We start from the raw sequence: 22213 nt of genomic DNA on the forward strand, positions 1-22213 counted from the left end.
TGGAGAAAGAATGACAATCATTTCAGTGTTTAGTTCAATAGAAACTAACTGTGCTACACATGGCTGAGAAAGTACAGTGTATAACACATTTGTTATGGTTGCCAACTTCCAAGAGCTTATAGTCTAGCTAGGGAAACAGCTATTTCTGATTTTCATTTTTGTTTGTTTGGTATTGGGGATTGAACTCAGGGGTGCTAAATATTTTCATTTTGAAAAACTCCAGCCCATTTTAGTTTTTATTTTGATACAGGGTCTCAATAAATGACTGAAGTTGGCCTTGAACTTGGGATCTGCCTGCCTCAGCCTTCTGAGTCACTGGGATTATGGGCATGCACCACCATGCCCAGCAAAACAGCAATTTTAAAGTACTGCTTTACTAGTGTGGAAATGCCTTGCTGTGGAACCAGCTTAGAGGTTATAAAAAGACTTCCTGAATCTGGTTATGCATGAGATAAGCCCTGAAGGATGAATAGGAGCACCTAGGAAGGAGAACTAGCACAGACTATATAGCTTTTGAAATCATCTTAATGCTTCCTTTGCATTTTAGACTATTTACCAAGTGTCATGCTTGAAGGGTGCAGTATTAAGAAAATGGCTGAAAGTTTTTCAAAATGAAAATATTTAGAAATGACTATATTTTAAAAGTTCTAATCACCTCAGAATACTTCCACTTGTGTTAAAAAGATAGTAGTAAATAGTATGAACATTTCCTAATATAGAGATGTTGCATTACTTAAAGCTTTATTCCTAAAATGATACAAGTAGAATATTTAGAAGTCTGAAGCCCCAAAACAAACTACAGGAAATTCAAAATTTTAGGACAAAGAAAATCTTTTAAACACTGTTCTTCCCCATTTTTTTCCTGGATTGTTATAAACTTATAGGCTGGGATGAGATCTCTATTGTAGGACTCAGTCTATCTTTTTTTCTTTTCCTTCCTTTTTTTTTTCTTGTTAGTTTATCACTTACTATTTATATCTTTTATAGTCCCTAACACAGGGCTGGCTTTTACTACATACAAAAATGCCCAATAACAGAATGTGAAATGTTATAAAAAAGCAACAAGGAGAATAATTTAGAAAATATGAGGTGCTGGAATAAGTGAATTGTGGAATACATTAGTTGCTGCCCAAAACATATGTAGTAGTCAGTAAACATTGATTGAATTAATATCAGGATAAATGAGAACATGCCTTAATAATATTTGGAGATGGGTGAAACAGTTTAGAGCATTTGTGAACCAATAGCATAATCATGGTAAAATGGGACTTCAGTTAGGTAGTACAATTTCCCCAACAGGATATCTGACTAGATGCTCCCTCTGAAATAAAGTCAACACACTATTCTTAGGTATTTCAACAAGCCATGGCAAGAGAAAACAATGAAGTCTGAGGAAGATTACTTTAGCATGATACATATAGCATGCATTAAATGATATTAAAACAATGACCTTTGATTTGAAATATATATATGTGTGTGTATATGTGTGTGTGTGTGTGTATTCTTTGTTCCTATTCATGGAAGGCAGTGCTCTTAAAGGAAAAAGAGTCAGTGGACAAAAATTTACCAAAACAATTTCAGACAATAGCAGGTGAAGATATGGAGAAATGATAAGAGGTTGCATAAATAGGGTAGGAATGGAGCAACACTAGCTAGAAGATGAGTGAAGCCCTCTCAGGGAGATAAAATATTCAGTTGAGACCTGAATGAGAAGGAGATGTCTTCTTCCAGGAGAAGACCTAGAGGCAAAGCAAGAAATCAATGCAAGTTCCCTAGTGAGAATATTTGAAAGTGAGAGGGAAAGTCAGGGTAGCTAGTAGTAGAGTAGTAAGCAAATTTGGACAAAAGGTAGACAGTGGCCACAGGATCTTACAGTCCTTGAAGGGATTGTAAATTTCATTCATTTGGTCTTTGGGAGCTTTTATTTAAGGGAAGAAAGTCATCATTTTATTTCATACTATCTTTTTGTGGGCGACTGTAATAAGTGACTCAAGATAGACGGGAGAAAAACCAATTGGAAGGCTGTTGGCAATAGTGTGTTGAGTGAAGGTGTTTTTTCACGAAGATGGTAGTACTAGAGAGGTGGCATATATTTTTGTGACAGGCAAAAAGAGTTTGTTGATTGATTGGGTACGGAGTGTGAATTGAAGATCTATTGAGAATGTCTAGAGTTTTGGACTGAGCTGTGGGTGAGTGATGCTGCTGTCCATGAAAAGGAAGAGTATAGGCCCAACTAACATGGAAGGGCATTAATCAGAAAGATAAACCAAATGGACAGTTTTGTTCTCCCAAGTTAGATTATAAATGTTTGAAGAGCATAAGCTTTGTCTTAGCCTTCAGTGTTTCCTTCACTACATCAGGCCTAGTGCTTAGCATATAGTGGGTGCTAAGAAATGGACATTGGCTGATTAACCTATTCGGAACCAGAGTTGTGGAGAATAGATACCTGAGCCTTTTATTTTACTAATAAACAATGCTAAAACTTTTGGCCTCTTAAGAAGAGATGCTTTTAAAAATGTTTTTGAAAATCTTTTAAATTTTTTGAAGGTTAATAAAGGTATTACATATTTAAATTTTTGCCCTTTCATGTATTCTCACTTGAATTTTTATAAAGTTGTGGCATACATTAATTTTAGTTTCAAAATGGTACTTATATTTATATTTCATTAATGAGAATAAATATTGTTTCCTTCATTCAAAGCTTGTCATCAATATCCAAAGGCAAAACATTTTATTGTTTTAATACTTTCCTTACACTGATATTTTAACTTGATATTTTCCTTATGTTAATGGTCCGATGCCTATAAATGCTGAATATTTTTGAGACGTTCACAACCACAACATTTTTTTAAGTTACTTTATATTGGAAAATTAATCCCAAAGGAAAGCAAGAACTTATTGAAATAGAAATGGTTTGTTATCAGTGCCTAATTTCACTTCACTGGACCAAATTTATAAATGGCTTTAAAAGAGTTGATGATACTTTATCATGTTGAGTTTTTATTTACAGATTTTTTTTCTTCTCTTCCATACTAGAGCTGTGTTAATAATTAGAAGCTCAGCTGAACAAGTGAGCACATGGCTACCATGAATGTAAACATCTTAAAGAAAATACCAGAGAAGGAGATAACTGTTGCCTTGGAAGTGTGTATGGTGACAAATGGAGAGAAATGAACAGTTGACTTTTTACTATTGTTGCCCTTTATTATATGCTGGTGATGATTCTGTGGTGACCAATCTAGGAAAGGTTCAGATGTCAACTACAGATGTGAAACATCTCCCCTTAACTAAACACTGGAGCTTTTCCATGAGACTAATACATAGGCTAATAGATTGTACCAAGCCAAATAGCCCACATTTATTTGGATGTTCCAGCTGTCTGCATGGAAAATCAATAAGGAAAATAAATTGTAGAATAAGGGCAATTTCTCACTGAAATTAAAATCTAGCCAAATTACAGAAAGTAAAAGCTCCATTTTTTTTTTGCCTTGACACCTACACTGGTTTGCCAGAGAGAAAGGTAATTATTCCATTTGGTCTACAGAAAGGCTTTGTGAAGACTGGTTCCTGGAAATACTAGGATAGAAAACTTGGAATTTGTATCAGCCTTCAGACTCACTTCATCTCATGGCTTCTTGGCAGTGTCTAACACTTCTCCAGCTGTGTAAACTCTTGTCATCATGGAGGGCTCTTGCTAAAGTACAAAGAGACTATGTTTTAACTTGGCTTAAAATTGTTTATGGCCTCCTGGTAACTCCAATTACCAGTTTTTCCTCTGTGCCATCCCTGAGTTGTTTAAGCAATTATTGAATGGACTGTCCTTGGAACTATCTCCTTGCTTCCCTTATTGGCTGACATTACCTCCTGATCACTTGGTTTTCCTCCCTCTTGCTCCTTCCTAGTCTTTTTTCCAAGTTTACCTTTCTCTACTTATCCTATAATGTTAGCCATCATAAAGTCTCTCAGTTTTAACTTCTTTTCTTTACAGTCTTTCTAAGAATGTTCATGGCTTCAAATACACTTGTACAATGTTGGCTCCAAAATGTACCACTTCAGACCAGAACTGAGTTTAAATTCCAATTTCTAAGAGTCTTATGAGATATTTCTACCTTGATTCTACATAGAATCTCCCCCCAAACTCAACTATCCACAATATTTAATAATCATATTTCCCCCAAATATTTATTCTCATTCTACCATTGACCTACCTACCCTAATCAGAAACAGTTGTTGTCCTAGACTCTTCACTCAGCCATCTCAGATAATTGCCAAATCCGTTTGTTTAGCATGTCTTACCTCTGACCATATTTTCGTTCCTTAAGCTATTTGGTTTTTCAAGTTCAGATCACTAGTTACAGATACTTAATGTATATGTATCACACTGCCTCCCTATAAAAACAATTTCCATTTACTATTTACTGTGCTTCACACTTTTCAAAATTTCTATTACATATGTTGCTTTATTCTCTTCCCCTACAGAGCAATATGTGAGAAGGCACTCATATCTACAATATTAAAACATTATGATGATTGTTTAATTTTTTAGGTGATTCAGTACCTAATTAAGAAGGATGAGGGGGTTTGGCCTTTAGCTCAGTGGTAGAGTACTTGCCTAACATGCCATGGGGTCAATACACAGCAGCAACAACAACAACAACAACAAATAGAAGGATGAGAAATCCCTAACCCAAGACTATTGGCTCCCAAGTTCACACTTCTTCACCATCATAGGGCTGTTTGTAAGCTACACCTAATAGACAGGGAGGACAACAATTGTCCTTATCCAAACTGAAGAAAAAATCAAAACAAAGGAAATAAAAGGACTTTTTATGTTTTAAATTTTTAAAATTTATATATGACAGCAGAATGCATTACAATTCATATTACACATATAGAGCACAATTTTTCATCTCTAGTTGGTATACAAAGTATATTCACACCAATTCATGTCTTCATACATGTGCTTTGGGTAATGATGTCCATCACATTCCACCATCATTTCTAACCCCCTGCCCCCTCCTTTCCCCTCCCACCCCTCTGCACTATCTAGAGATCCTCTATTTCTCCCTTGTTCCCCCTCCATACCCGACTATGAATCAGCCTCCTTATGTCAGAGAAAACATTCAGCATTTGGTTAACTTGTCATCATGGAAGGTTCTTGCTAAAGTACAAAGAGGCTGTGCTTTTACTTGGCTTCAAATTGTTTATGGCCTCCTGGTAACTCTACCAGTTTTTCCTCTGTGTCATCTTGGCTAACTTCACTTAGCATTATCTAACTTCACTTAGCATTATCTTCTCTAACGCCATCCATTTACCTGCAAATGCCATGATTTTACTCTCTTTTATTGCTGGGTAATATTCCTTTGTATATGCCACATTTTTTAATCCATTCATCTACTGAAGAGCATGTAGGTTGGCTCCACATAGATGTGGCTGTGTCCCTGTAGTATGCTGTTTTTAAGTCCTTTGGGTATACTTTTCTAAGTCCATTGAGTTCATGCACATGGTGGTGGGAAAACCCATGTTTCTTATTTCTATAAGTTTTTTCTACACAAATCTGCTTTGATGTTGTCAAAGAGTAAAACTATAATGTAATCCTAAAAAGTGTTTCCTGTGAAATTAAGGGATATACAGTGTAATATCAATTAGATGCCTAAAATCCCAATTCATACACAAAAATCTTCCCATTTAATATTCTCTAAATGTTGGATGTTCAGTAGTATTTGTCTATATTTTATGTAAAATTTCTAACTAAAATCCATTTTCCTTTTTGAAATGAACTAGCTAATATTTGATTTAAACTACTATAAATTCAGTTTTTCACTTTCCTTATAAAGAATAGTTCTTGTGGAAATGGGCTTTTTGATGCGTGTTCATACATTACTGGTTTCCTTATTACGTTCTAAGATGCAGCTTGTATACCACAAATGCCAAGAAGAATGATATACAGCCAGCCACAAACAAACAAAATGAGTAAAGGCAGGAAGATGCCTCCTATATGAAAGCACTGCATTTCACTCCTAATGGTTCAGGCTTTGAGACCAGTCCTAACCCATGTGGGTCAGTTTAAGGGCACAACACCAAGATTCCTCATTATTTCAGTAAGCAAAGAGTTTGCCTTGGAGATTCAATCAACATTGCAATTCACCTTCAGAGTCTCCAGATCCCCAATGTGATGAGCAGAATTTTAGAATGGCCTGTCATGTTCAGCATTTAACTGCCCTAGAGAATCTGAAGATGTCACCGTGACATAGGATCGAGAAAAATCAGAATTTTTGTTCTGATTTCAACATCACTACATTCTCATTGAGCAACTGAACCTTTCTAAATCTCTGTAAGAAGATTCTAAGGTCTCACAAGATATTCTTTAAGGATAAGGAAAGAATTAATACCTGGGTGATAATCCTGTTAAATAGCTATATGACAGAGTTTCTCTTAAACCTCAGGACTAGACAAGATACTAACTTGTTAGTCAAAGTTTGGACTTCATAGGAAAAAAAGATACTTGGATGCTTTAATTATTTCACCTTAATGTGTAAAACTATAACAGAAAGTAGCATAACAAAATAAACGATTTACTGATATCTAAAAAAGAAGTGAAATTTCCCCCAATAAAACCCCTCCATTCTTAATTTTTTTTAGCAGCCATGGGATTGCTAACTGCTGATTGAAGCTTTTATGCATAAAATAAAACCACATTTCTAGCTTCTTTAGCTATGGCATGAAAATTTAGGGTCCTGAATTTGATGTAATATTTTTCTTCTTTTTTAGAATCATGCTCCAGTTTACATGATTTCTTTATTGCTCATAATTTCAATTCTCAGCAAATCATTATTAGTCCAATATAACACATTGTCTTTTTATCAATCATCAGAACTTTTGCCTATCAGTCAACACATTGTGGTTTTCGTCATTTGTGGGCCAGCGGGTAGGGGTTCAAGATTTTCTGTATCATTGTCAATCTCTGACCAACATCCAAATCCAAGAATGTTTTTACATTTTTGGGATTCCAGTTTGAGTTGTAAGAACAGAAAATTGGGACCCATTTATTTTTCCTAAAGTAAACTTTTTACTTTCCTTCGTAAAGCATATTCTTAATTCAGTTTTTTTTTTTTTGGGGGGGGGGGGTAGAACCAAAAAGCTAAGTGAAAAAAATCTTTATTTTATAAGTATTTTCTGATCTTTGCAGTTGTACTCTTACATTTAACTTGGCAGTAATGGTTCTAACTATATATTATTTTTGAGTATTTCTAGGTCAACAAGCTCACTCTTGATAGAAACAAGTATTTCAAACACTTGATACTTCATTTGTATGACACTTGATCAAACTGTATAATAATAAAAACAAGTGCTATAGGGATAAGCAGATTTAAGAATGATCACAACTGATTCTTAATAAGCACATGAGTCACCTGGAAGGAATAGAAATTTATGACGTAAGCATTGCACTTAGTCCTCCTGTCACTGAGGGCATAGGAAAAATTGCTTTATCTGTTAAAAGGATCCCAAGTAAGAGAACTTAGCAGGGAGTGTTGAGGACTAGATATTGACATGGAGGAAAGATTGTAACAATCTGCTATAATGCATGATCTTTGCCCTTTATTGTAATAAATTGACTTAAGTAAAAAATGTAAAAAAAGTCTGATACTTGAAAATGACACACACACAAAAAGGGTGAAATTCTATAATACCAAGTACACTTTAAATGTTTTATAAATACTTATTTAATTGAATTGATGATCCAATGTTAGCTTAGCAATCTTAAAAATTAGATCAAAATCAATATTATTAAATCTGACATGCAACTATATCGAGTTTCTAAAAATCCAATACACAAGTACATAGTAGATATTATCTTTAATCATTTGATGCCAAAAACATATGAGAGGTTAGGTTGACCCTAAACTTAACAAAACAGTTCAGCAGAAGTTAGAAATCTATGTTATATTGGGCTCTGTTACCAGAGTATGGAATCCAGATGGAGGAAAATCAGCAACTCTTGGCACTCTGCCCTCGTCTGAACACGTCTGGAACTCTGAGTTCATGTCTAGATTCTGTGGCCTAAATAGAAATCAAAAGAAATATGTAAGCACATACATGGAAAGATAACTAGAAATTTTGAAACCAATTTATAAATATGAAACAAAATGTGTTAGGACTATTTATTTGTAGGTGTGCAAGACTCAAGGCATATCTTAATCACTCAGTGGCTAATCAGGATCCAGATGTGGATCCTCTAGAGAAGAAAGATATTTTTATTAACTATAGTTGACCTGCTAAGGATCATATTCCTCACATGTTTAACAGGACATTGTGTTAACCTTTTACAAAACCAAACTCATTTATATTTTCTTATCCACGCATATACTTGCCTTTTCACATATGTACATCTTGATTCTACTAATAGTGCTGTGATCCTCACAGTCCATGACAGAACTATTAATTCATTTCTCTTAGCCCCCCCACATGAACACCAAAGTCTTATCTGGGAGTTCCAGAAAAGAACACAACTACACCTGTACCCTGGAAAGAACAGGCCTCTTAAAATAATGCTTCCAGCCAGATCACTAGCAAAGTATTTTCTCCAAAAAGAGAGCTCTTATATACTATTGGTGGTAATGTAAGTTAGTACAGTCAATAGGAAAATATTTTGGAGGATTCCAAAAAAAAAAAAAATACAACTACTGCATGATCCAGCAATCCCACTATTGAATATTATCCAATAAGATAATTATTTCAGAGTGTTAAAGACACCTGAACTCCAATGTTTATTGCAGCACTGATCACAATAGCCAGGATATGGAATCAGCCTAACCATCCATCAACAGATAAATGGGTAAAGAGGATGTGGTACATATACCCAATGCAATACTACATAGTCAAAAAATATGAAATCCTGTTATTTACAACAACATGGATAGACTTGGAGGACATCAGGTTAAGTGAAATAAGCCAGGTACAGAAAGACCAATGCCAAATGCTCTTATTCATGGGGAATCTAAAAATATTACTCTCATAGAAGTTGAGATAGAATAGTGGTTTCCAGAGATGATAGAGGAGAGACGAGGAAGGGTTGGTCCATGAGTTAATGTTAGGTAAAAGGAATAAGTTCTGGTGGTCAGTGGCAGAGTCAGACAAACATAGTTAACAGTAATACATTGTGAATCTCAAAATAGCTAAAAGGGGATTTTTTTAAATAAACTCACCATAAAGACATGATAAAAAGATTAAGGTGATTGATATGCTAATTGTCCTGACTTGATCATTACTCCACAATCAAAACATCATATTGTACTTTATAAATATTTTGTGTCAGTCAATAATTAATTTTAAAATGTTTTACATGCCTCCTCCATAACTCCTTCTTATCCATTCTTGAATATTTTACCTCCAAATACATTAAATAAATGTATCCCCTTAATTCCTACAACATTACTCAAGTTTAGGCATTTATTAATTTTCTCCATCATGATGATTAACTATTAGTCTCCCCACTGTGATTTTTTTATCTTCCTTCAATTGCTTACACCATTTTTAGGTTTACCTTTCTGAATCATAAATATCATCGTCCTAATACCCCAAGGCCCTCACTTACCATCCTTGGGAAGCCTACTAAGAAAAAGCCATCCCCATGGCAAGATATTAATTGTGCTCATTATCCACCCTCTATCAGCTATCTGGCCTGATCACTTTCCACTCTGCTTTGGCCAAGCCAAGCTGCTCAAGATTCCCAGCACGCACCACATACTTAAACCCTTCTTGGTATTGATCATGTTTTTCTAGTTTCTTATAATGACTCCTTTTACTTCTCCACATTTTAAATCAAATATATGTCCTTTAAACATAGCTTAGATGGTAACAAAGTATGCATGGGAATGTACTGAAAACTTTTATCCATTTGATTTCACTATTTCCTTCTTTATCTGATATTTATTGAAGACCATGAGACTGAGCAATCAGTCATCCTAAGCAATTCACACAATTTCTGGTATATAAGAAGTGCCTAATTAACATTTGTCCAGCATAACCAGGACAAATAAATAATTATACCAAAAATGTCATGTCAAGTGTCAGTAAAACAATAGGAGGAATAAACAGCATCTTGGAGGATGTGATGATGTTCTGCATGTGAAGCAAAGCATTAAAATCCGCATACTACAGCAACACAGAAACATCAATGTTTGTAGCAGCATAGTTCACAATATGGAACCATCCCAGGTGCCTGTCAATAGACGAATGGATAAAGAAACTGTGGTATATATGCACAATGGAGTTTTACTCAGCCATAAAGAATGAAATTATGGCATTTTTCAGTAAATGAATATAACTGGAGAACATCATGAGAAATGAAAAAAAGCCAGAGTTAGGGTTAAGGTCCATGTTTTCTCTCATACTTAGAAACTAGAATGAAATTAGAGGGGGAATCCCATGAATATAGAAGGTAAATAAGTGGAGTAGATGGAGGTGGTTGAGGGGGAGGGAGAGGGATGGAAAAAAGAGGGAACTATGGAATGAAATTGACCACATGATGATATGAACAAATATAAATATACCACAGTTAATTTCATCTCTATGTATATCCATAAAGCACAAATTTAAAAAAATAGAAGATCAGTACAATAGAAAGAGGAGACTAGGGGGGGAAGAAGGGATGAAAAGAGGCATCTAGGTTGGCTCCACAGTTTAGCTATTGTGAATTGTGCTGCTATTAACATTGATTTGGCTGTGTCCCTGTAGTATGCCTTTTTTAAGTCCTAAACCAAGGAGAGGGTGGTTCTATTCCCAGCTTTCCATATTGGCTGCACCAATTTGCAGTTCCACTAGCAGTGTATGAGCGTACATCCTCGCCAACACTTATTGTTGTTTGTCTTCATAATAACTGCCATTCTGACTGGAGTGAGAATGATATCTTATAGTTGGTTTGATTTGCATTTCTCTAATTGATAGAGATGATGAACATTTTTTCATATATTTGTTGATTGATTATATATTCTCTTCTGAGAAGTATCTGTTCAGGTCCTTGGCCCATTTGTTGATTGGGTTATTTGTTTTCTCAGTGCTTAGCTTTTTAAGTTCTTTATACCCTAGAGATTAGTGCTCTGACTGATGTGTGAGGGATAAAGATTTGCTCCCAGGATGTAGGCTCTCTGTTTATCTCACAGATTGTTTCTTTTTCTGAGAAAAAAAAAAAAAAAAAACCTTTTTAGTTTGATTCTTTCCCATTATTGATTCTTGGTTTTAATTCTTGCCCTATTGGAGTCTTATTAAGGAAGTTGGAGCCTAATCCCACATGATGAAGATTAGGGCCTACTTTTTCTTCTATTAGACGCAGAGTCTCTAGTTTAACTCCTAATTCCATTTTGAGTTAAGTTTTGTGCATGGTGAGAGATAGGGGTTTAATTTAAAAGTCTTGGTAAGGTTTACTTCCCAATCAGCTGATTTAGCACATCAACCAAGGAACCTAAATATGGAGTTGGTGCCACTGATTTTTCTACCAGGTGACAGAGACTTCCCCAGAAATCAGTGCTATGACATGGTGCTAGGCCTTTGTCCTGCTCATCCTATTCACTCATTTTTCATTGCTCCGATATTCATAAATGTCTAAGACTTACGCTTGAGCTAGTGTATATAGGACAGAGAAATTGTTCTCAAGTGATGATGTTCTTCAAAAGCCACCGACATGGAAGTTTGGCTTACATGGTGAAAAATATTTGTGTTATTTTAAACCAAAAAACACAAAACAAAACAAAAACATAGCTGGGCACAGTGGCATATGCCGATAATCCCAGCAGCTCGGGAGGCTGAGGCAGGAGGATCTTGTGTTCAAAGCCAGCCTCAGCAAAAGCGAGGTGCTAAGCAACTCAGTGAGACCCTGTCTCTAAATAAAATACAAAATAGGGCTGGGGATGTGATTCAGTGGTCAAGTGCCCCTGAATTCCACCTTTCTAAACTTTCGGAACCAGTACTCCCCCCACCCAAAAAAAAAAAAAAAAAACTTTTCAATGATACTTAGAGTTCAGTATTTCCTAACAAAACATGTCTTTCTATGGTCTGATCAGAGCCATGATTTAATACTTAATAAGACAACATGGTTTGTCTCAGAGCACCAAGCACTCTGGAGCCAGCCAACCTAAGGTCTACTCGTGCCTCCTACTGGCTGAGAGATATGGGACTTAATTTAATTTCTGTCAAAAATGGATGTACTGCCTAGTTCTCCATGTTGTCACAAAGTTTTAAAGAGATATGTCATGGGGCAGAGTTCATAAAGGTGGAATTCAATCCATGATATTCACTACTCAAAAAGACAGTGAAAAACTGGGCATAGTGGTACATGCCTATAATCCCAACGGCTTGGGAGGCTGAGACAGGAGGATCTACGTTCAAAACCAGCCTCAGCAAAAGTGTGGTGCTAAGCAACTTAGGGAGACTTTGTCTCTAAATAAAATACAAAATAGGGCTGGGGATGTGGCTCAGTGGTTGAGTGCACCTGAGTTCAATCCCCAATACAAAAAAAAAAAAAAAAAAAAGTGAAAGAGTATCTTCTGTGTCAAGCCTGGATTGAGACTGTACAGATAAGTCCAAAACTTGCTCACAAGGTATATTTAATTTAGTAGGAAAAACAGGCACATGAATAAATTGTGGTGGTCTCAGTCCTGGTGCTGCTATGGATGTGTGGAACTGATGGGGTGGCAGCATAGACACTGGGTCAGCTGGAAGGCAGGAAACTGTCACAGCTACTTCACAGAAGAGGTGCTGGATGGTCTCTAGGAACATGGTAACTCAGAAGAGGAGGGTAGACTGAGAGTAAGGGTTTTTAAGATGAAGAACACTCCAAGCCCTTAGCGTTCCAGTGTTGAAAGTTATAAGTATTGGCTGTGCTTTCTTGCATTGGCTTTTTCTCTGGAGTTCTCAGAATTCATGTGGCTGGGCTCTGCCTGAGGAGGTGGAGGAGACAGGCACTGGCTGCCTATCATTCTTAATCACAGTAGCTCTATAACACAGTGTCCATGTAAACAACAATATGGAAAGAATGGAATCTGTTTCATCCCAAGAAGAGATGCTTAGTGTTTCTTAAAATACCACTTACTGTCACTGTCTGGCAGCTCCCATACTATTTTAAGTATGTCCCCTGCAGGTGTGGTTTAGACATTGCTATCTGGAAGTTATAGAAATTCACGTCTGTCTCTAGGTCTTGACTATCAAATAATCCACTGTATTTGTTTTCATAGAATAAAAGGGTAATTATATGTTGTAAAAAAAATCTGCTTCAAATTTAAGAGAAACTGGCTGACTTTTCCTGTGTAACATAAAAGGAGTCAAATTCTCTGAGCACTTCATGGTATTATTTTCATTTAAGTGTCACTAAAACTTTAAAAGGGACATTAATTGGCATAATTTAGGATAGACTAATAATTAGTCATAAGGTAGTGATAAGTCAATAGAGAATACTGAATATTTCTTTGCTTTAATTATGTGGGCTGGGCTAATAATGAGGACATTATCAGGGATTCCAGTTACTCATGAATCTCCCTTAGTAAGAATCATCAGTCTTCACCCAAGAACTATCATTACTTTCTGAACAAACTAGTGGAAGATAAATGGTAGTGGAAAGGACTAGACTCATTGTACAAAAGAAATACAATTAGCAAATAAGCACATAGTGAAAAATGTTCTCACTAAAAAAGAAATGTTCATTGCAAATCTGGATGTCATTTTGTACCTATTAAATTTTCAGGGAATTAAAAACATATGATGCCAATATTTGTAAAACTAGGTAAAACTGGTAATGATACACACACACACACACACACACACACACACACACCTTTTAGGGGCAATAACATTATACAAAGCTTTTAAAAATTAATGACATAAATCAAGAGTATAATGTTTGATGCATTTGGGGAAATACCTCAAAAAGAAGTTGTAGAACATGAAAAAAGTAATTGATAACAACATGATAATTATAATACTGTTTATATTATTAAAATAATAAAAGTAACTTAAATATTCAGCTATAAAGAATAAGTAAATAAATTATATCTTCATAGGAAGTAATACTATATAACACCAAAATAATAATTATAGAGCTCTTATCAGAAATGCTTAAATTATAATGTTAGGAAAAGCATAGGACATGAAGTTGCATATATTCATATATATATTGAACTAAGTGAAATACACGTAGACATATAGAGTCAGGAAGATATGTAGAAAGGACGTACACTTGGCAAAAGATAGGCTCTAATTTTGATTTTGTTCCACATTTATAAGCTGTTCATTTCTGACAAGCTGTGTAAATTCAAAGTGTTTGGGTTTTTTTAAATATAAAACAGACATACTCATATCTACCTTATAGAACGACCATGAGAATTAAATTAGATAACTCCTTAAAGTTAGAGAGACAGTAATGGAAGAATGGATGGATGAATATTTGTACTTTCTCCTACTTTTCTTGCCATAATTTTTAAGTAAACTTATTGTGTACATTTAAGATATGCAACATCATATGATAAGCACATAACAGTATAAGGATTACTATCCAGAGGCAAATTAAAACATGAATCATCACACACAGTTACCCTTTTCAGTTGTTTTGTTTTTGAGGCAAAATCAGCTAAAATCTACTTATTTAGCATAAATCCCAAATATAATATAATTTTATTAACTATAGTCCTCATACTATACATTAAGCAAAACTTAATCATTCTATATATCTTCTACTTTGATTCTCATTAATTTTATAATGTTTCATAATAGAAAATGCTTTTAATTTTATATTTATCACCAAAGTTGTATGCTGTGCTAAAATATAAAGCTTGTGTATTAACTATATGTCTAACAAAAGAATCTAAATAGATACTCTTTTTTATTACTAAATATCTCAAAGTACACCTTCTCCCAAATTACCTTAGTTTATCTATGTAAAATATAGCTCTTAGTGTGCAATAGACATTGTTGTGAACAATGTATTCTGAATCCTTATAGCAACTCTACCAGGAAAGCACTATTACTATTTTTATAGGTGGTAAAAATGAGGAACTGACACACAGAGAGGTTTAAGATTAAGCAGGTCACATTGGGAGATGTGGATGAGTCAGGCTCTGAACTCTGCCATTCTGGGCCCATGATGTGAGTCCTGAATGCAATCCTGCTTTTCCACTGGTTATTCAAAGCACATTCATTGAGTATCTGTTGTGCTTGGCTCTGTGAGGAACACAAAAGGTAATCCTTGATTTGAAGTCATTCTTTAGGATTTAGCTCTGGTATGAAAATTCTTCTCCCCTAGCCTTAGATAAATGTCATCCATGTCATGACAAAATGCTACTCAGAGAGAGATATCCCTTCTCACTCCAAATAACCAACATTCTGAATGAAAATCTCTGCAGTCTATAACTTGGCTCTGTGTGGCAATGTCAGTGTTTTCAAGATGTGTGCTGAGAAATCCTAGAGCTTTGCAAAGTTGTCTAATGCTCTATAAATATTTGACTCAGATTTTTCTTTATACATATGTGTTTATATACACACATTCATATCCCACATATATGTGCAGCGAATATTTCAACTAAAATAATAAATTAACAAACTACAAACTAAAATTAAAAATTCATTCAAATTGTTTTGCTCTTGGATTATTATTGTGCCTTTTTCAGATGAAAGATCTACCTCCATCTCATTCTAATTGAAGAATATTCTGAGATTGCAAGGAAAATTCTTACAAATATGAAAAATTATGATAGCATGATGGTTAAGAATAATGACTCCACAATCAGACAGAAAAGAGAGATGGCATTTCAAGCACATTTATTTACCATGTGACTTTGACTTAGCTTCTAAACCTCTTTATAGTTTAATTTCCTCATTAATTAAATTGAAACTACCTTGTGGAGATATTAGAATTAAAAGGTGTAAACATATTATGCACTTTAGGAAGTGACAAAGTGAAAATAATTGCTCAGTAAATATTAGATATTACTATTTTTATTTCAACTGTTTATCTAAAAAACCTTTTTTCTCTTGTTACATGCAACCAAAACAAAATGAAGAATTACATTAAATTTTAAGATTAAAATGCAGCTGAAATCCTTATTTTTCAAGCTTTTTAAATTCAACAGTTTGTTATTAATTAATTTTACAAATGTTACAAAAACAGCTAATAAATAAATATATACCAATGAAATACTACTCGTGTTTTATAGATTAGGCTTTAAATAAAATTTTATTAGTGAAAATATTCATTAGCTCAAAAAATATGTTGAATCATAATTAAATTTATGTTTTATGCTCTGTTTTATTCCAAGGGGAAAATTTACATTTCTAAGTATGTTTGTTTCTTTTTACTTCTACTTATCATTTAAAGGTTACTTTAGAACAATGCATGTTGAACTCAAATTATGAGGATACATTGACCCCTTTATCTGATAAACTGCCATATTTCTGTGAGTTATTCTACTTATCACCAAAGATTTCATCTTTACTCTCTATATTTAAATATTGACAATAAGGCTGTTAAAATTTTCAGACATTTTAAATGAATGAGCCATGTTCTGTTTTTTTCTCTTTTCTTGCAGTCATTCCCAACACAGCACTGCGACCCGTCAGCCTTCAGTGACTCTCCAACGGGCCATCTCCCTAGAAGGGTAAGATAATAATTCAGAGTATCCTCTTAAAATGTGCAGCCTTTGAACCTAAAGACAGTGTCCCTGCCTCTTTCTCTCATCTCTCTCTTCTCCCATGTCATAAGCATTTATGTAGCTCATGTTATGTGCCAAGAACTGTTAGGTACTAGATTTAACAAATTAAATAAAATCTTATCTTAGCCTTCAGGGGGCTCATTGTCTAATGTGAATAATAGAATACACTCTCATACTTTCAATACGGTATAAGCATTGCATAGTATAGAAGATATATATAAGAGATTAATGAAGGATACAGGAGGGGTTCCTGACAGAGAAGAGGCATCAAAAGCAGCTAGAAGAGCAAGTCAGTGTGGTTTCAGAGAAAATATAACTTCTAAGGTTTTTTTGAGCTACACACCCAGCCCTATATGTAACTCTTGAGCTGAGAACTGATGCATTCATGGATATTTGCCCAACAACCCAAGTTCGTGGACATTTCTGCAAGGGAAGAGAAAAAAAAGTAGCATTTATTGAGTGCTTATTACGTGCCAGGCTCTCTCTCTCTCTCTCTCTCTCTCTCTCTCTCTCTCTCTCTCTCAATATTTCTATCAATCCATCCATCCCTCTTCTATCAATACATCTTATCTGGTTTCATTCCAAAATCATTCTCTGAGATAAATATCTTTTTTATTTCCTAAACCATGATTCTCAGAGAGATTAAATAATTTTCTTATACTACTTACAAAAAAATAGTACAAAATCAAGTCTGATTCTACCATATGGTTCTGTGCTCTGTAATGATATGAAGACTTTTTTTTTTTTTTTTTGGCAGTGCTGAGGATAGAACTCTGGGTCTCGTACACACTAGGCAAGCACTCTACCACTGATATCATTGAGCCAAATCCCCAGCTCATGAAAAGTTTTCTTAAACCCTAATCAGACAAAGTTAAAAATAGTAAAGAATTTCCTAGCATAAAAAATGATGAAGAGCTATAATTTACTCTGATAATAAATCATTACATAGAATCAATAAGCTATTGTTTTGGAGATTCACATGCATTCTTTGTTGTTGGAATGTTGCTTGTAGTAGAGGGGAGGGTGTAGAGACAAATCTCACCAGTTATCTCTTCTTTACCTGTCTTATTCCTTATGAACAGCCTTCTTGGCCAGGCTTAGGGTTGCTACCATTCCACATTTGGATCATTAACTCAATGACTTCCTCTAGAAATGTTAAGTAATGGCATTTCCTTCTAAATCCATTTTCAAATCTTTTCTTTATTTTTTCTTATTAATAAAAGCTTATTAAGAGTTTGCTAATGAGCATTTTTTTTCATTTTCCACTCTTTTTCTCTTGCTTTAAATGAACTCTGCTACAGACATAATTACTAATTTTAGCTTCATAAGATGAACCAGCCAAAGGGGAGAATAGTACAGAACTTACCAACTTTTATAAAAGTAGCAGGTACATATTAGAATCTCAATAAGTACTAGTTGAATACATACTTAGTTAAGAGTTCTGAAAAAACAAGCAAAAATATTTAGCACTTAAATTAGTTTGAAGACTCAGTTTTAACACTTGTTCTAAAATGCTTATGTATGCATTTAGTTATGTAAAGCATTTCTGAATATAAAATAAAAGATTTGGGTTTTAAATAATTTCCCATTGCTGGAATATTTAGAAGAAAAAAATCTCAGTGATCCTCAATAAAACACAGAACACTGAAGTTCATGCTGCATGTGCCCAACTGGCTATCAGATCAAGAGCTAATGGGGCATATAATTTTTGTTACTGAACACAGAGGGAAAGTTATTTTTCATTTTACATAGACTAATGAGTCTTTAGCAGATTTCCCATTAAGTTGTTAAATTGCTTAGTGGAAATATGTTATTTCAAAACTCTTCTTCCTAATGTTTTCTTGACAGCAACTACGTAGGATATTTAAAAATAAATATAGTTTAAAATGTCATACCTTTATATAACTTGCACCCAAGTTTCTGTTTACTTAATATAAAATAAGTGGAGATAGTTCTGATTTCCAGTTAAGCTGATCTTTGGAGATAACAAAACTGTCTTAACTGAGCCTCTGTCACCACTGTTTTTAAATTGATATCTGAATCATCTGTACCTATGCCAGACAAAACAAGGCAGAATAATATCCCCAATGACAGTGTGAGCTCTGTGCTCTGGGTTCAACTTGACAGACACAGCCCACACTTTAATCTCCTCTTCCTCCTGAGACACTATTAAAAGGCAGCTAGTGGAATTTTAAAAGGGAGAATCCCATAGTGATAAAGGGAATGAAAGTCTGTATCAAAGGCCAAAATGTCACATTTCTGGACAAGAAAAAGCCAATGATATGTACTGGTGGATGAAGCAGATCAAAGTAGTCCTGATTTTAGATTACCCTTGGAAACAGGGGCCACCATCTACATGTTGGACAGTAATCTCCTCTTACCTATTAGGGATACAAATCTCAAGACCCCCAGGATATATGTGAAACTGTAAATAGTACCAAATGCTGTAATTATTGATTTATCTATCTTAGCTAAGCAGTTATCACTGTGGCCATAATTTTGAGATGCAATAGCAAAATAAGCGTGAATTCCTTTTTCCTTCACATTTTCATAGACAGAAAATTCATTTTTACTTAGATCTTAGTAACCTCAATATACAATTTCTTTTCTTTATTAAGTCAAGAACTTCTACCTTTTCAATTAAAAGAAACACATTGGGGCTTAACTCTTTGGCATATCTGAACTGCCAGTGGAATCACTCTTATGCTTTGTAGTCATTATTAAGTAAAAAAAGGGCTACTTGAACAAAAGCACTGTGGTACTAGTCAAACCACCTGGTAACTGAGACAGCTACCAAGTGAGCTATCTCACAAGCCACGCAGTTCGCATGTATAGTGTGGTTACACTGCAGGAAGTGATGATTCATGTCCTGGGCAAAGAGAGCAAAGATTTCATCATGTTACTCAGAATGGAGCATAATGTAAAACATGAATTGCTTATTTCTGGAGTTTTCCATTGAATATTTTCAGACCATGGTTGACTGTGGATAACTGGAGCTGAAGAAAGCAAAATGTGGATAAGGGGAAGCTACTGCATTCCATGTGAATGGCTTCTCCTAGAGTTGTTGTTTGGGAATGTCACCCACAAAACACTCCACCACAAGGTACTAGCACTGTGTGAAGGGTCCTGCAGCTTAGAAGGGAGAAGATCTGCTTAGAGGAACCCAGGAAACTCAGAGACTTCAGGGCAGTGACAAGAAATAGGATGGAAGACAAACTCTGAGAAGAGGAACAAAGATGCCCCAACTCAGCACACAGCCTAGAGTGCAAAAGAGCTTCCAGGCAAGATTCTTGTCTGAAGAAATAGGATCACTCTCCTGGCAAGCCTAGATGAGCTACTTTGAGTGTCAGCCCCCACAGCAGAGCCCATTAGGGTATACCAGTTATCTGGCAGTTTCAGATTTGCTCCTCTAACTTGAAACTTTTCATTTAAAAAAGGCTTGGACTTTATCCACATCCCCTGTCAGCTGTTCTACTACTCAATTGTCAAATGTGAATAGACAGCTGCAAGTTACCAAACATTTCAACAAAACCTGCAAAATAGCACACACAAGATTAAAACACACATGCAAAGAGAAAGGCTATCCTATGGAAACAGAGGTGGTTTTGGAAACAAAATAGAATTTAAAGAAATACTCAATATAAGCATTATTTTAGCAATATGAGTGACCACTAGAACTAAGGCTGAAATGGTGAGATGGATTGCCTCTGGGAAGTCAAGTAGGATTCTCAAGGGAGGTGACAAAAATTAAATTTTGAGGAATGTGTTTGGAGAAGGATAGAGGTTCAAAAAGAAAGGAACAGAAAATCATGTGCAAAAACCTGTAGTTCTTTGCTAATGCTGCTAGGATTAAGAAATACCTTTAGCTACTCAAAAAGCTTTTTTTTAATCCAGAAAAATACACTTTATTTTATGTTATCCTCCTCATATTCTAAAATTTCAAGGTAATTTTAGAGGCATTCTTAGAGAAAAAATTTTCTAGTAAGAAATGTTTTCATGTCAGTGAAACAGCTGCTCTGGAATGTGTTGACCACCTTTACAAAAAGCATTTAAGAAGAAACTAGATGGCCACATTCAGGGATGCTGTGGAAGGAATTCTCTGTGGGATAAATGGTTAGTGTAATAATTGGCCCCACCCAAAAATAATCTTAAATCCAGAAGTCTGTGAGTATCCAAAAGAGAACAAAAAAGTAGTCTTGCCTATAAACAGGTACATCTAAGGGAACTCATCCTTTCAGATTAAACTGCTCTGTATTTTGATATCATTATTATATTTTTGCAAAAGGACAGTCAATTGCACTGGGACAGCCACAGGCCACTGTTAGCCACAAGAGAAATTCTTCTCATATTCTAAGCACATTCAAGGCTCTTGATAACATGGGGGCCTGGGAGACTCTGATGTACCCATGTGGGGGCCTGGGCAGGCATCCTTTCCAAGGAACACTCTGGGAACACCACCTTGAATGGAATTATTCTCTCTCATTTTCTACCAAACTCCTTTTGCCTCAGTAGAAGAGGTTGATTTACGGTTAAATATGCTTCAAATTTCTCAGGATGATGCTGTTCTACTTAATCTATGTGCCCAGACATTTAGTTTCAAAATATATGATCACTACAGAAAGTGACCTAAAATACAGATCATCACTGAGTCAGGACCTATACCCCAGAGCTGCTTCTTCCTACTCTGTGTATTTTAACTGATCTCAGTTACCACAAAAAGCAATGAGGTTGAAGGAAATAGACCATTTCTCAAATGTCTTCCAACTCTTAACATTTTGAGACAAAAGGTTGTCTTATGCACATGTAAGAATATTCCTAGATATGGATCCTGAACTTCTGAGGAACCACTGGAATCTGAGTGGCTAACCCTCTGGAACAGTTGGCTTGAATCATCTCTACCCACACACTTGGAGGACAGTGGGCATTAACGCTCAACTTCCTCCAATGCACCCCTACACCCTGACCCCAAAAGCACACTAAGAAAAGTCTGAAGGAGCCTAATATGATGATTAATGCAGAGGAATTCTTTCAAATTTCAAAGAGAAGTTTTAATTCAGGTTATTAGTTGCTGAGGTCACTGGTTAAAAATTGGAGCCATTGTTTACAATAGACATTTAACTAACCACCCAAACAGGAAAGTTAAGTATGGAGGATTATGTGTGTATTAACACTATATGTACTTCTCACCCTCTGTTTTGCTCTCACTCTCCTGCTGCTTAAAGAATTTGTTTATGGAGAATGTAAGAAAAAGAGAAGACAAACTGGTTGGTTTTTAGAAGTGCTCAAAAGAAATGAAACTTCTTCCCCATTAAAAACTACTTAGGTTTGGGATTTGCAGTCCAATTAAGACAGACCTGTTTCTTAAGAGAGAAAGCTCTGGGCGAGAGTACCAGCTGTACTGTTGCTGAGGGTCACCTGCTAAAGGATCCTCCATGATGGGAGAACTCAAGAGCATCCAGACCCTCTCCCATCCCTGGGGGAAGTAGTCTCTAGAATTTAAGCCTCAGCAGATGCATTTG

At 35.3% G+C, this 22213-nt stretch overlaps 1 protein-coding gene across 11 annotated transcripts in view; it reads left to right on the top strand.

Moving 5' to 3' along the window:
- The window catches only part of Dlg2 (discs large MAGUK scaffold protein 2), a 1165863-nt gene that overhangs the window by 745661 nt on the left and 397989 nt on the right, over window positions 1-22213 (top strand). For all 11 annotated transcript variants that reach the window (XM_076843911.2, XM_076843917.2, XM_076843908.2 and 8 more), the window contains one exon: window positions 16572-16640. In XM_076843911.2, the coding sequence (XP_076700026.1) occupies window positions 16572-16640 (69 nt within the window). The remainder of the gene's footprint in view (window positions 1-16571; window positions 16641-22213) is intronic.

The sequence above is a fragment of the Callospermophilus lateralis genome, chromosome 2 (assembly GCF_048772815.1).
Source record: "Callospermophilus lateralis isolate mCalLat2 chromosome 2, mCalLat2.hap1, whole genome shotgun sequence".
In the NCBI taxonomy this organism is placed as follows: domain Eukaryota; kingdom Metazoa; phylum Chordata; class Mammalia; order Rodentia; family Sciuridae; genus Callospermophilus; species Callospermophilus lateralis.